This window comes from Corylus avellana, chromosome 5, assembly GCF_965113065.1.
Source record: "Corylus avellana chromosome 5, dhCorAvel1.hap1.2, whole genome shotgun sequence".
Lineage (NCBI taxonomy): Eukaryota > Viridiplantae > Streptophyta > Magnoliopsida > Fagales > Betulaceae > Corylus > Corylus avellana.
In genome coordinates this window covers 3,546,622-3,563,797 of record NC_142494.1, presented here as the reverse complement: position 1 = coordinate 3,563,797, position 17,176 = coordinate 3,546,622, and the positions used below count along the sequence as shown (strand labels likewise).

The 17,176-nt window shown below is 33.4% G+C and overlaps 1 protein-coding gene across 2 annotated transcripts; it reads right to left on the bottom strand.

Moving 5' to 3' along the window:
- Nucleotides 1–10,128: 10,128 nt before the first annotated feature.
- LOC132182586 (zinc finger protein CONSTANS-LIKE 12-like) lies at nucleotides 10,129–14,749 on the bottom strand. 2 transcript variants are annotated; one of them, XM_059595871.2, is made up of 6 exons: nucleotides 14,610–14,749; nucleotides 13,473–14,188; nucleotides 12,998–13,219; nucleotides 12,148–12,494; nucleotides 11,588–11,831; nucleotides 10,129–10,550 (listed from the first exon to the last, which is right to left on the bottom strand). In XM_059595871.2, the coding sequence occupies exons 2-5, from the start codon at nucleotides 14,088–14,090 to the stop codon at nucleotides 11,708–11,710; spliced, it is 1,311 nt and encodes a 436-aa protein (XP_059451854.2). In that variant the 5' UTR covers nucleotides 14,091–14,188; nucleotides 14,610–14,749; the 3' UTR covers nucleotides 10,129–10,550; nucleotides 11,588–11,707. The 2 variants fall into 2 exon arrangements, with proteins under 2 accessions (XP_059451854.2, XP_059451856.2); XM_059595873.2 differs by lacking the exon at nucleotides 10,129–10,550 and adding an exon at nucleotides 10,653–10,706.
- Between the last annotated feature and the right edge of the window lie 2,427 nt (nucleotides 14,750–17,176).

The following is a 17,176-nucleotide window of genomic DNA, read 5'->3' as shown; positions in this document are numbered from 1 at the left end:
CACGACAAGCCCCCACGTAGGGGACCCCTCAATCCAAGAAGGAGTAATGAAAGACACCTAATGCTGTAACAACAAAATGGCTCCATCTGCACCACATGGTGTGGAAAATATCTCATCTTTTGAACAAAAATGCATGGTGCTATAACAGGAAGTGGCTTCATCACAGAGGATATATGGGTGAGAAAAATTGATATCTCATGGCATCGATCAATTCTGACGATTGCTCTCATTCATCACCTATTTCCTTCTCAATGGCTCAATGCCATGCAACACAAATAAACCATTCAATTTGAAAGAGATGTCCCAACGGACCACCCAGATCGAAGCAACAATATTATCACACACTTTTAAATTTTTTCTCGTTATAAATGATGTTGGTAGCACCCATTAACGACAAAATTTAATGACACTCATTGGAAAGGAGTGATTTGAGTGGGGAATACCCTCAGCATCATTACAATACGTACATATATATACATATATAAAGACGTGGTCCATAGTTTCCGAAAAATCTCATGTTTTAGACTGGTTGATGCAGAATGAGACAAGAATAAATTGGTCCTTTAGTTTTAATTAGATTATTAATTTTATTTATGGTATCAATTTTATTTGTAATTCAATAATAGGATTGGCGGAAGTCCAGTCACATTAAGGTTAGGTATAGGCATAGTGTTCTATTGTAATAGACAAATTATGATTAATGAAATAGAAATATTAGGTGTTCTTCTAATGTTCTCCTGGTGTCCTTTCAACTATGATGTGACTTTTAAAATCACCAATAGATTAAAAGTCAATAATGATAATATCAAATTCAATGATGATTTTAAAAGCTACATCACAGTTGGGAGGACACCAGAAGAACACTAAAATATCAAGCACCTAGCAATATTGCCCTTAATGAAAAGATTCCTCTTTTCTTTTGATGGTGATGAGATTCTACTAAGGGGGCCTTGGAGACTCTAGATCAAACTATAATCATTGTAGATATTTTGGTAAGACTTTGAATTAATTAACATTCGATTTATCTTTAGTTTTTGTTGTTGTTGTTTATCTTGTATGTGAAAAATCTCTTCCGTCCTGCGCCACTAGTTATTTTTATCCTTGAAGAATTGTTAAAAATGTATGCGTTGTCAAAGCTTTTTGTCTTTTTGTCAATGGTACACTAGCTCAATCAGTCTTTGGTTCAACCACTTGTTCATTCGATTAGATATATAAATATTTGATGAGGAAGTACCATAAATAGATTATAATGATATAATTTTTTTTTTAATATAGTATTTCATTCAAAATAATAGGGGTGCAAAGACGGTTACGGTTAGCGGTTAGTGGCAATAACCGCTAACCGTAACCATCCTAACGGTTAATAAATTTCACTAACCGCAACGGTTAGCGGTTAGCGGTTATTGCCACTAACCGCTAACCGTAACCGCCCTTAGTAAATTTCACTAACCGCAAAGGTTAGCGGTTATCGGTTAGCGAAATAGATAACCGTCCGCTAACCGCTTTTTTTAAATTGGGTTTTTTTTTTTTTTTTGGCTTTCTTTAGGGCTTTTTGAGCTTTTTTTTACCCTCATTTTTTTTTCTTGTATTTTTAATATCTTATTGGGCCCAATATAATCCAAAACTCATTCCAATCATACCCCAATAATCAACAAATACACAATAAACGACCCAAAATCATTGGAAATAATTGTAAAATAGTAGGAAATCAAAAATCAAAGTAGCTCGGGAAAAACTCCAAGAAAATGAACCCAAAATCACTGACCTTGGCGGTCTAATTTGAGAAAAAAAAAACTACCTAGTATTTTCATTGAGCCGATCATGAGCAACGGATGAGTTTGAGAGAGTTGAGACTTGAGAGAGGCTGCTCAGCAACTTTGAGTGATTTTGAGATTTCGTGAGATTTAGGGTTGGAAGAAGGAGATGAATATATACAGGTGCAAAACGATATAGTTTTGCCTTCTATATAATTTTTTTTTTAATTTTTTTAAAAAAGGTTGAAGGATAAAACTATTAACTATCAATAATTCAATTTTAAAAAAATTGTTACTAATGGTTCAAAAAATTCAAAATTGTTCAAAAAATGGTTAATTTTCTTTTTTTAAAAAAAAAAAAATTGTTAAATTTCTTTTTCTAAAAAATGTTCAAAAAATACATTAATACTTCAATTGTAATTATAAGTAACACATTGTTGAATCTAATGTCAATTACTTAATTTGATATTATATAATCATATAGTCTCATTAAATTATATCATATGATTTATATGATTAATTATTTAAATTCTTATCATATTTACTTATAATCTTTTTTCTTTGAATTGAACTTAATATCTAATGGTAAATGGTAATGTTCAAACTTCTAAATTCTAAATTCCTAAAGTATCTAATAATGCTTTAATTAAATTGTAGACTTGTAGTTATAAGTAATATATTGTTTAATTCAATTGAATCAATTGTGATTATCATTGTATATGAATCATATGATTAACTTGTAAACTTATGACTTATGAGTTATGTCATATTATATATGTATTATTTATTATTATATAATCATATCAATTACAGTGATAATATATAAATTACTAAAATTGTAACGATAATATATTAATACTTAAATTGTGTTTATAAGTAACACATTGGTCATTGTTTAATCCAATGTCAATTACTTAATTTGATATTATACGAATCATATCATCATTGTACATTAATAATATGATTCACTTGAAATCTTGAATAAAATATTTAAATTGTCATTGAATCATATGATTAAGTATTGATATTATACATTTATATTATTCATATGCATATGTAGACTTATATAGACTTATAACATATATAGACTTATAAGTTTATAACATATATTAAAAATAAGTCTCTAGATATTTAATTGTTGTATTAATATGAATTGGTATACTTATGAGTTATGTCATATTATATATGTATAATTTGTTATTATATAATCAAATGATTTAATGATCAATCTCATGTGATATAATCATATAAATGATAATATAATATATTAATACTTAAATTGTGATTTAATTATTTTTAAAAAAAATTGTGATTTAATGATCAAGTGATTATGTTATATGTATATAGGGGTGCAAAGGCGGGCGGTTTTTAACCGCCCGCTAACCGCTAACCGCTATAACCGCCAACCGCCTAACCGCCTAACCGTTTAACCGCATTAACCGCTAACCGCCTAACCGCCATAACCGCCTAGCGGTTAGCGGTTAGCGGTTATTGGGTCTACTAACCGTAACCACTAACCGCTAACCGCCTTTTTATATAATATATTTTTATAATTATACATATAACATAATCACTTGATCATTAAATCACAATTTTTTTAAAAAATAATTAAATCACAATTTGAGTATTAATATATTATCACTATAATTTATATGATTATATCATATAATCACTTGATCATTAAATCACAATTTTTTTTTAAAAATAATTAAATCACAATTTGAGTATTAATATATTATCACTATAATTTATTTGATTATATCACATGAGATTGATTATTAAATCATTTGATTATATAATAACAAATTATACATATATAATATGACATAACTCATAAGTATACTAATTCATACTAATACAACAATTAAATATCTAGAGACTTATTTCCAATGTATGTTATAAACCTATAAGTCTACATATGTATATGAATAATATAAATGTATAATATCAATAGTTAATCATATGATTCAATGACAATTCAAATACTTTATTCAAGACTTCAAGTGAATCATATTATTAATGTACAATGATGATATGATTCGTATAATATCAAATTAAGTAATTGACATTGGATTAAACAATGACCAATGTGTTACTTATAAACATAATTTAAGTATTAATGTATTATCATTATAATTTTAGTAATTTATATATTATCACTATAATTGATATGATTATATCACATGATAACTTGATCATTAAATCATATGATTATATAATAATAAATAATACATATATAATATGACATAACTCATAAGTCATAAGTCTACAAGTTAATCATATGATTCATGTACAATGATAATCACAATTGATTCAATTGAATTAAACAATATGTTACTTATAACTACAAGTCTACAATTTAATTAAAGCATTATTAGATACTTTAGGAATTTAGGATTTAGGAGTTTGAACATTACCATTTACCATTAGATATTAAGTTCAATTCAAAGAAAAAAGATTATAAGTAAATATGATAAGAATTTAAATAATTAATCATATGAATCATATGATATAATTTAATGAGACTATATGATTATATAATATCAAATTAAGTAATTGACATTAGATTCAACAATGTGTTACTTATAATCACAATTGAAGTATTAATGTATTTTTTGAACATTTTTTAGAAAAAGAAATTTAACCATTTTTTGAAAGAAAAAAAAAAAGAAAATTAACAATTTTGAACAATTTTGAATTATATATATATATATATATAAAATTGCTTATAGTTATATTATATGCATATTGAATAATATAAATGTATAAGATAAATATTTAACTATATGATCCAATTACAATTCCAATACTTAATCAATTATTCATGTACAATGACAATGACAATGTGATTCATATAATATCAAATTAAGTAATTGACATTGGATTAAACAATGTGTTACTTATAACTACAATTGAAGTATTTTTGTTTGTTTGTAAGTTTATAAGATCAACACTTAATCATATGATCCAATGACAATTCAAATATTTATAGCAATTGGGCCCAAGAAGATATTAAAAATACAAGAAAAAAAAATGAGGGTAAAAAAAAGCCCAAAAAAAAAAACTCAATTTTAAAAAAGCGGTTAGCGGGCGGTTATCTATTTCACTAACCGCTAACCGGCCACTAACCGCTAACCGTTAACCGCTAGGCGGTTAGCGGTTGCGGTTAGTAAAATTTACTAACCGCTAGGGCGGTTACGGTTAGCGGTTATTGCCACTAACCGCTAACCGTAACAGCCTTTGCACCCCTATATGTATAAATATTTTTATAATTATAATTATAAAAATATATTATACAAAAAGACGGTTAGCGGTTAGCGGTTACGGTTAGTAAACCCAATAACCGATAACCGTTAACCGCTAGGCGGTTATAGCGGTTAGGCGGTTAGCGGTTAATACAGTTAAGCGGTTAGAGCGGTTAGCGGTTAGAAGTTAGAGCGGTTAACGGAAACCGCCAGCCTTTGCACCCCTACAAAATAAGATCCAGAGCATAATAGCTCTAACATCTCATAGCATAATGTTCTTACTAGCCCAAAGTTATGTTAATACAACATCATAGATATAATCAATAAAATCTCACAATAAAAAACTATCTACGTCAGCAGCGTCTAACCCATGCACAATTTCTCTTATAAAACAAATATACTCCGGCTTTTAAAATCAGACTAGATTTAAGACATGAGTAGCTCAAATTTCCTTAAAACTTTATTATACCGGTCATTAGAAATAACCCCTCACACCGAAACTATCCTTCCTTAGCTCAAAGGCCAGAAGCAAAAACAAAAATACATAAACAGAAACAAAAACAAAAAATCATAAAACACCCAACTTCCATTGGTGACATATAAATCGGCGATCGGTGTAGTTAGATCAATGTGCAGGAATGTGGAGGAGTGGATCTGACGGACTGAAGTTGTACCAGTGACAACGTCGATGACAAGCCGGCGCGTGGGACCCACGCACCAGCGCATGGCCGGCAGATTGATGCATGAAGGCCAGCGGCTAAAAGAAGGGTGGCCGGTGAGCACAATGAACGGTAGCGTGGATGGACGGAACTGATAGAAAAAACTAGATCCTGATTTTGAAGAAAATAGATCTAGAAATACAATCAAATTTAGAAGGATGGCAATAGACGGTAAAAAGGAAAGAGAAAATAACAAGAAAGGGAGGGGGAGGACAAAAATTGAAGCTTATAACCTGAAGAAAATATCCCCAATATTCCCCACTATGAGTCCATAGAACCGTCTAATATGTAACACCCCCACATATTTATACATTTACAAATTGTTTGCATGCATTCATATATAAGTCAGTAGTCACATAATTACATTTGTCTTTCAACTTACAACTTTAATTAAACATCATATTCTATTAACTTCTACATTATTTATATTTACATAACAGAGTGCAAGTTTAGGAAATTAAGCCAAAATATTAAAATCCCAATACCCTCGAAGCTTTCATCTATCGAGTATTCCGGTTGCTCGTCTCCTGCCTCATTGTATTGAATTTCTGTCAAACAATGTTTTACAGGTAAAATTGTAAGTTCACAGTTCAGTAAATAAACAACACCCATTTCTTTTGTAAACATCGTTAAACATGTTTCTAAAAACTTCAACCACATTTATTTCATTAACCATCCGTGGTAAACATTCTTTTGAAACTTAACCTACCACTCTCGCACGTAATGACAAGTGGAGATTTCACCATGTTTGAATGGGGGCACTTTGTGAGTTTGAGTGCAGTCAACTCAACCTAGTGTGGCATGGAGTTTCATCCCACTCCAACACTGTCCAATTCTGTTCGAACGAGACAACTCAAATTTGAAAACTTTTAACTTTAACTAAGGATTTTTCTTCCCTTTTTTGATCAAATGCCTACAAGCTTTATTGTTCTCAATCTATTTAACACCAAATATGTATTTATTTTATTATTTTATTTATTTAAATTCCTAATTTTCTTTTTCTTTTAACATTTATTTACCCGTGTGTTTTATAATCTAAGCTCAACCAGCCTTTGTTGCTAATATTCCATGTTAGAGATTGTGGCTCATATTCTGAAGTAACATTAATCTCTAGTATAAAGGTCAATTTAAGAAAGGGTATATTGGAAATTTCAATGTTCATATAAGTTGTACCCCTATTTTTTTTTTCAACATTGTGAAATTAGTCATTTGCTCCTATAGACGTAAGCATACCGCCAAATCACGTAAATTCTCCATATGTTCTTTTCCTCTCCCTTTTCTCTATACTTTTCTCAATCCTAACTGTAACATGCTAAGCATATGAGGACAGCTGGCAAGAGCTTACAAGTACACGTGGAAGAGAATTAGTTACAACTACTAAACAGTTATTTTCTGTTATTTTGTTAAGTAGTTTAATAGCTGTTAGTTGGTTGTTAGTTGATTGTTGTTAATGGTTGATTGTAATGGTTGATTGTTAGTTGGTTGTATTAAGCATTAGCTTGTTGATTGTAGTTAATTAATGAACTGGGAGTTAGGCATACTGGAAATGCTTGGAGGTTGAGTAATACTTGTTCAATAAGAATTTTCATTTCTTCTCTCTTTTACACTTCTCTCTCTTTTCTTCTTTCATTCTTTTCTTACTTAGTCTCATTTACAGTGTTAATCCCTAACAAGTGGTATCAAAGCCCTTGATTCATTTAGTTCTTGTTTTTTCTTTAGTCTTCATGAGAACTAGATCCACAATGGCAGAAGAAGCACAATCTAAACAAGCATGAGAGTTAAAAGAAGTCCAAGAAGATGTTCTGGAATTAAGAAGGGATATGAAGGATATCCGTGAATCTAATGTTGGAATGCAATCAAAAATGAATCAGTTGATGGTGATGGTTACAGCCTTGGCCAAGCAGAAGCAGAAACAACCTATCCATCAGAGTGTAGAGGAAGAGGTTGCAGTTCCTGGTTATGGGGCTGCTCATCAGTGGGGAAGACACATTGGAGGGGAATCAACAAGTGCTGAAGGGATTTACACCAAGGTTCTAAGGTTGGAATTTCCAACTTTCAATGGTGAGGATCCAGACTCATGGTGGTATAGGGCAGAGCAATTTTTCAGAAATTGAGGATCACTGCATTCCACATGGAAGGTAAGGCCTTATCTTACTTACTTATCTTACTCATCTTACTTTTCTCTCTTTTCTTCTTTCATTCTTTTCTTACTTAGTCTCATTTATAGTGTTAATCCATATCAGCACTGTAACAATAACATTCCACCATTAATCAGTTTCACTAGTCGCTTGCCTTTTGGAAATTTCAGATCCTTGGATTTCATTGCCATGGCCCCCTCTCAGAACTCAACCCACTTTTGCCAAAGTTGTGAACTCTAGACCTGCATTACAAGTTACGACCACATCTGCTGCAGTTTGTTTATACCCTCAATTGTTTTGTTTTTGTTTTTGTTTTTTTTTTAAAAAAAAATTTTAATTTTATTTTTTATTTTGGGTGCAGATATACAGATCAAATATTTACTCAAATTGCCCAATTCGTCCATTATACCCAAGAACACATTTCCTTGGACTAGGCACATGCATCCTATCATTCACTTTAAGCAAACTCTTTCTACATTCAAAACAAACTTGTTGTGTAACGACCCAGGGAAAAGCGTTAGCCACATCTGCGCTATTACCTCAAAAGGACTAGTCAATTTGGAGTTTCCCTAGAATTCATTATAAAGCCCAGTTTCACCTAGTAACTAGGCAATGTGGGACTTAGCACCCATGACTATCTTTATAAACTACCCACTCTATGTGGGCTTCTTCTCATCTTCCCAATATGGGACCGGGGTGTTACAAACTCCCCCTCTTAAATTCCTGATGTCCTCGTCAGGGCTACGTCATGCAGTGCTCTAATACCACATGGCCTGGCGTTAGTAGGTGGCTCTGATACCACTTGTAACGACCCAGGGAAAAGCGCTAGCCACATCTGCGCTATTACCCCAAAAGGACTAGTCAATTTGGAGTTTCCCTAGAATTCATTATAAAGCCCAGTTTCACCTAGTAACTAGGTAATGTGGGACTTAGCACCCAGACTATCTTTATAAACTACCCACTCTATGTGGGCTTCTTCTCATCTTCCCAATATGGGACCAGAGTGTTACAAACTCCCCCTCTTAAATTCCTGACGTCCTCGTCAGGGCTACGTCATGCAGTGCTCTAATACCACATGGCCTGGCGTTAGTAGGTGGCTCTGATACCACTTGTAACGACCTAGGGAAAAACGCTAGCCACATCTGCGCTATTACCCCAAAAAGACTAGTCAATTTGGAGTTTCCCTAGAATTCATTATAAAGCCCAGTTTCACCTAGTAACTAGGCAATGTGGGACTTAGCACCCATGACTATCTTTATAAACTACCCACTCTATGTGGGCTTCTTCTCATCTTCCCAATATGGGACCGGGGTGTTACATGTTGCTTATGACAGTTACTGTTCATTCTTTCACATTCTGACTTTTTTTTTTTTTTTTTTTTTTGACGTGCAACGCTTTCAAAGGGGACCACTTCATGACCCATCCATGTAGGTTAAACCCTGGATACACGACTCTACACGCAAAAACTGTGTATTAGTTGAGCGAAGACTCAAACAACTGATCTTGTGGTATTAACCAAACAATTCGACCGTTTAAACTAACCACAAGCTGATTTTGTTGAACTTTTTTTTTTATTATTCAAAATGGGGAAAGAGAAAAGAGAAATTACAAGAACACAAACAACAACAACAGAGAAATCCTAGTAACAGTTAGGAATGGGTCAAATAAATGACCCGGCCTATCAAGCGAATCAAAACAGCCAAAAAAAATTGTTATAAATGGCAACATTCCGTAAACGGAACAAAACCCCAAAGGGCTGCCGACACGACCATCAGTAGTCGGAAAACAAGAATAAAGCCGACCATCAGTGGTTGGAAAGCAGAGGAAAAACTCTGTCAAAAATAGAAAATGCCAAATCAAGGATGTAGCTGAAAGTGGAAACACAACAGAAAAATACTTGGAAAAATAACTAGACAACAAAAAAATTAAAGGAAAAGCAGCACTGGCGGAGGAGGCCACACACCGGCGCGTGAAGGCCACGCACCGGCAGTAGTTGCTGATTTTGCTGAACTTGAAGCTAGGAAACAATTCCCTTGAATAGAAATATCGATTAGTTCATCCCTAGTGTATAGCCATGCATAAATCAATGAGATCACTCATGCGATATTGTTTATTCTAACATGATTCTTGAACATTCAAAGAACATGAATCTGGTAAAAAAATTATTACATGCAGTAGAAACTGATTAAATATATGAGTGCAAATACGCTAACAAAAATTGACCACGTTCAAGGCAGGGCTACTTCGTGACCCATCAGCCATCCCTGTCGGATAAACCCTGGATACACGACTCTGCCTGCAAAAACCATGTATGAGTTGAGTGAGGACTCGAACAACTAATATTGTGGTATTAACCAAACTGTTCGACCGTTCGAACTAACCACGGGCTGATTTTGCTGAACTTGAAGCTAGGAAACAATTCCCTTGAATTGAAATATCGTATAGTTCATCCCTAGTGTATAGCCATTAGCCACACATAAATCAATGAGATCACTCATGCGATATTGTTTATTCTAACAGGATTCTTGAACATTCAAAGAACATGAATCTGGTAAAAAAATTATTACATGCAGTAGAAACTGATTAAATATATGAGTGCAAATACGCTAACAAAAATTGACCGCGTTCAAGGCAGGGCTACTTCGTGACCCATCAGCCATCCCTGTCGGATAAACCCTGGATACACGACTCTGCCTGCAAAAACCATGTATGAGTTGAGTGAGGACTCGAACAACTAATATTGTGGTATTAACCAAACTGTTCGACCGTTCGAACTAACCACGGGCTGATTTTGCTGAACTTGAAGCTAGGAAACAATTCCCTTGAATTGAAATATCGTATAGTTCATCCCTAGTGTATAGCCATTAGCCACACATAAATCAATGAGATCACTCATGCGATATTGTTTATTCTAACAGGATTCTTGAACACTCAAATGAACAGGAATCTGGTAAAAAAATTATTAAATGGAGTAGAAACTGATTAAATATAAAATTAAATTGCAATGAAATTTTTGCCAAATGGCGAGGTTGCCGGAGGTGGCAGCCAAAGGAAGAGGGTGTACAATAGGACAGGCAAAAGGACATGAACCAGAGGTTCTCATATGAGGTTCTTTGTCAACTGTATCTCCTGACTGAATATCCGTTGCAATTACCAGAACATAAATAAAAGATTAGGAAATTGATTAGTAAACTTGGAAATAATTGTTTCCATTTGAGTGCATGGACATTAAGCATCAAGAAGGCACCTATACATCATCTCGATGGCATATAACTAGTGCTTACAAAGTGTGCAATATTCTTAAAATAATTTTGTTTTGTATTTTTTATTTTAATGATGAGAAGAATAAAGGAAAAAGTACTAGATAGGATATAGGATCTATAGAGAGAGAGAGAGAGAGAGAGAGAGAGAGAAGATGATGGTTCAGTCGACTATGGACAATCCCAGTCTGAAATCAAGAAAGAACAAACAGACCTGCAGAGATAAGAACCAGATACAAAGGATAAAGAGAGAACAATGTTCTAAATCATGTGTTCAAGAAAAAATGTCTAATGAAAAGAAATTGTGAAGATAGGAATTTTCATCTATAGAAAATTTTGCAAGAAAAAGCTATTCATTATACACGATTATTGAGTTTAGAACCTATATATTCCTGTAATGAGATAGAACAGATTTTTATCAGATAAAATTTGCATTTATATCATATAAAACTGCATATAGTTGTTGATTACCTTGACATCCATCTTCTCAGACAGGAACCTTAACATATGTTTCTTGCAGGACTACCTCCATCAAAGCAGGCCTTGTCTTGCTACGCAGGGTGGGGAGATTGGGTTATATGGCTTAGAAGTTCAGTTCTCTGCAATAAGAGGGTCATAATCATATGTTTCACCTGCTTTCACAAATCTCCCTTTCACACGCTTTCGAGTATCAGCTCTGGCTTTGCGTGAGGCATATCTTATTTGTTTACCAAACCTATATGTCAAAAACGCGAAATATCTGTTAGAGTTGAATGTAAATAGAATCTATAAGATCTTTATGCAAACATCAAGAAACAATATCAGGGTGTAGTTATTAAGAAATTTCCATATTCTTGTAAGTGCTAATTTGAAATCAGTACCAAAATAATCCAGTTTTTTAGACTAATGATTTGGAGCACTTGAAAGGGAAGAAGTAGCAAAGATGCCTTACAACTTACAAGTGCTTCTGGAAACAAGAGAACTATCAAGATTTGTAGATACCAAGTTAAATTAGCATTAAATAAAATTGAATTCAGCACTGAGATGCATACATTCGACTTTTCTTTTTTTCATTATATCTCATCTTCGCTTTATCCCTTGCTTGTGGGCAACTAGTCTCCAAATTTGATTCCCAAGGTGATTCAGCTGTTACAAATACTGGTGACAATCCACAATCTTGATAATCAGCTGCACTACTTTCACCAGTGATGTTGGATAGTGAAAGTGATATGCCTGAATGAACTTGCCCAATAGGAAACCCCAAATTGATGTTTCTGGTGCAAGTAGGATTCATGAGTAAGCAATTTGCACTATCATTCATGGCCTGCATCACGCTGTTTAACCCATCAACATGAGAGGATTGAAAAGCCACACAATCTTGTTGCCCTAATGATGAAGCCTAAAAAAAAACAATGGGGACGGTCAGTCGCGCACATAAGCAAATCTTGTAAACTTCAAAAGTAAGTAGAATGCAAATAAAGATTATTATTTTTCAGACATTTTGATAGGTCAGTGTATACTAAAAGATCATGCCTGGTGTGTCAAAAATGAATAGTTTAACTTAGTACCAAGTACTTAAAACCCCATATTTGAGCCTATCAAATTAAAACCAAGCTGCAAAATCGATCTGTAAAAGGCTTATGGTTAACAAAGGAACTGAATTTTACTTAACTCATGCGAAAGAATATCATAGTTTTAGATCATCTAAAACACTCATAATAGTATTTCATTTGACTGAACCACCCCCCCCAAAAAAAAAAGATACTTATTGAAATGAAACTTGAAATGCAATATCTCATGAATGTTTTCAATTGGATTAGGGAGTTGAGGAGAAGAAAGGTAGAATAATAATTAAAGAGCATTCGTCGAAGTGCAATATAAATTTCAAGTAAAGGATATAACCTCCAAAGCACTCTCGATTGGACCATTAGATCCAGTGACAGATAAGTTTTTCTCCATTGATGGGCATTCCATTCCTCCATTCCCAAACTGGTATTTGGTAGGATCTTCTGGATTACCAAATATCTCACCACTCGTTAAGTTTAATGGCACATCATCTATGTTGAGACCTTCACAGATATCATCACTATCCTGAATTGCAAGATCCTTGAAATTGGAAGTATCCTGAAGCACATGAAGTAAATTAACGCACAAATCAAAATTACCAAAAGTAGAGTCACTTGACAAGTAACATAAAATATTAGGGAAGTATACTTTTAGTTTAAATCTCACTGCTCAAAAAAATAAAAAAGGTTAGCATGTATGCTTCAGATAGATAAAGACACCATGAAACTAGTTAACAAAAAAAAAAAAAAAAAACTTACCATATAACTAGTTATTTTACCAATTTAAGAACAAGCCTGAAAAAAAAAAATACCTTTGGCAAATTAGATTCTTGATCAGGGAAGAAAGATGCTTGATCTTTGCAGTATGGCACGGAATTTAGATTTGGTGGAATCACAGAAGACAATTCCATCCAAGGCTCAAACTTAGAGGTAGGCTCTAGTTCATTTGGCTTGCTTGCCACCAACCCAAATGATCCCTCATCATCTCTTTGTTCCAAACAGTTGCTAATGCAATTCTCATTTATAGGCAGTGTACTCAGGTTCTCCCAACTACTATCAAAACCAATTGAAGAAGGCGTATCAAGAACCGAAGACCAAATTCTTGACAACTCTGCCAAAGAAGGGCAACCAATATAACAATTCAATGGCTGGCATCGATGCCCCAGCCTTGAACACTCATTGCCATTCAAGTCACAGCCTTGACATAGAGACATTTTATCATCCATGCATCGGACAATTGCAGGCTGAGAATAGCACTTGTCACATAAGAGTGACCGTGGGTGCCTACGGGACAAAGAATTAGCAGAGTGTACACATCCATCACATTGCAAGCAAAGGCGAGCCAAATCCGATTTACAATACACCATTGCCCTGACCACCCCACAAAACTCACACAGAGGCTCCATAATCCCTTCTCTAATATACACCATTGCTAGTTAAATGTTTTTTCTGATTCCTCCTAACTGAACAATTACTGAGTGGGAATCCGGCTTTATGTTTCCATCCTCGAACCACAAACTCCTTTGTCCTTTACCATTCCACAACAGCCAAAAAAACAAAGCATCATTACAGAAACCCTTCAAAGACTTTAACATAAGTATGTATAAATTATCAATCCCACCATTATATGAGTCTTCCAATCGCATTTTCATACTTATAGTCCAATGATCTTATGTATATTTGCTCAACGAAAACAAAATGAGAAAAGAAAAAAAATAAAAACTCCTTTATCGTTCCATAACAACCAAAAAAGTAAGCCATCATCACTAACTAACAAAAAACCCATCAAAATTTTAACATAAGCAATCGTCAAACTGTTTGTTTATTAGTATAAATTATCGATTCCACCATTATATCAGTATTCCAATGCCATTTTCATACGTAAGTCCATTAATAATGAAGAAGAAGAAAATGTGAAACTCATATATGACCGAAATAGAAGCACTTACCTGTTGAAAAATGCCGAATCCCCACAAAAAAAGAAAAACTTGTTAAAATATCCTCAGCCAAGATCAAGAAACATAAAATCCATTATTGGGAAGCAAGGGAAGGTAAGGTTGATAAGATTTGATAGAAACTCAAAAGGGTATCGGAGAAACAAAGCCCAACACTACGTTGGCCTTGAGACAATGAGACAGCTCAGTCCGCTATTTATAGACGTTCTTCCTAGGCTTTTGGGTGTTTGACGTGGCAAGAATCGGGCAATAGAAAGTGATAGCATGGTGATGTGGAATCGAGGATACGCACAGTTCGGAGGATATGCATATGGCCAGCCTTTTTACTCGGGCGGTGGACTGGGCGATGGCAATGGAGGTAAATAAGTGAATGAATGAGGTGGGTTTGTTATATTAGGTCGATCAGACAACCTTTGTTAAACCACCATCATGTCCAAACACAGTTTTACATGTGTACTAAATTTTTCAAAGCCAATAGGAGATTAGGACCTGCAGTTTTTTTGACACTTGTCAACTCAATATAAACTTAATATGGAGTTAGCAATCAAGGTTAAAAGGTTTAACTTATTTAATTAAAGGGTAAACACTTTTTTGTCCTCGGTAGTTTAACAATTTTATTTTTTGTCCTTTCGGTTTTGTTTTGTATCATAGATGGTACTTCAATAATGGTTAAAAACAGAGATGGTATCTTCGTCTAAATTCCGTCCAAAAATTAACAGAAATCTACGTCAGCACCCCTAAAAAATTAACACGTGTCCATATACTTAATTAGAAATTAAAAAAATAAATTTTTTTAAAATTAAAATGATTAAAAAAATTAAAATTTTAAATTAAATTATTAAAAAAAAAAAATTGGAAAAAGGGTGGCTTCTTTTTAGGCAAAATAGGGTGGCTAGCCATCATCATTTTTGCCACCCCATGAAGCTGGCTGAAGCCACCTCTACTGGTTTGGGGGTGGTTCGGCCACCCCCAACTTGCAAAATAGGGGTGGACGAAACCACTCCCAAAGCTGTTGGGGGTGGTTCGGCCACCCCCAAAGCTGTTGGGGGTGGTTCGGCCACCCCCGTTTGGCCTGGGATGGTTTGGCCAACCCTAATCTTTTTTCTTTTAGTTGACCTTTTGAGGTGGGCGACCTAGATTAGCCGATCTGGGGTGGTCGAAACCACCTAGGCCAAACAGAGTGGTTTCATCCACCCCCATTTTGCAAGTTGGGGGTGGCGGAACCACCCCCAAGGACCCTTGGGGGTGGTTCGGCCACCCCCAAACTGGCCATGGGTGACTTATTTAATTTAATTTTTTATTTTTTTTAATCATTTTATTTTTTAAAATTTTTATTTTTTTATTTTTTATTATGTATATGGACAGATGTCAATTTTTTAAGGATGCTGACGTGGATTTTTGGACGAAATTTAAACAGAGGCACCATCTTCGTTTTTAACCATTATTGAGGTACCATCTATGATACAAAATGAAACTGAGAGGGCGAAAAATAAAGTTAAACAACAAGGGCAAAAAAGTATTTAACCATTTAATTAAATGAGTCGGGTTATTATTAATATATATAGTCTTATATTGATACCTTGACATGATCCGAACTCGACATATGACATTTAAAGTTAGTAATTTTTTATATGACCTATAAATTTAATATAAACCCAACACGAAATTAGTGAGCGATGGTAGAAGGATTCAAAACGTTTAATTAAATGGATGGGTGGTTGGTGAAATGAGATTGTTCTACTCTTTTTTGGGTAAAGTGAAATTTTTTGGGATAATGTTTTAAACCAAATTGAGTCGGATGAATTTTTTTTTTTTGTAAAGTCTACATACCCCCTTCAAACTACCACCTAATTGACAATGTTCCTCCAAACTTTCAATTGTGATAATGTACTCTCAAACTACCAGAATATTGTCAATGTCTCTCCAAAGGCTAACAAAAAATAAAAATACCCCTATAGATTTCTCAATAAGACAAAAAGACTCATACAAATTTCAAAAAATAAAAAAATAATAATAGTTACAAAAATTTTTTGAACGATTTTTTTTTAAAAAAATAATAATAATTTTTTTAATTTTATTTCAAAAAAACGAAATTTTTTAATTTTTTTTAAACGAAAATTTTAGTTTTTTATTTATTTAAAGAACTTTTATTTAAAATAAATTATAAAACAAAATTTCAAAAAAAAAAAAAAACGAAAAAATTCAAAAAAAAATCGAATTTTTTTAATCTTTTTCTTAAAAAAATGATTTTTTTTTTTTAAACAATTTTTAAATTTGGCCATCCCTTGGTTTTTTTTTTTTGTTTTTTGTTTTTTTATTTTTATTTTTATTTTTATTTTTAAGTTTTAGGTTTGTTTAGAAGTTTTAGTATTTTTTGTTTTTATTTTACTAAGGGTAGTTAAGTCACTGGGGAACATTGACAATTTTTGGTAGTTTTGAGGGAATATTGTCACAATTGAAAGTTTGGAAAGACATTGTCAAATAGATGAAAGTTTGATGGGGGATATGTGGACTTTCCCCAAATTATTTCAACTCAGTGTATGAAACTATATTATTAAATA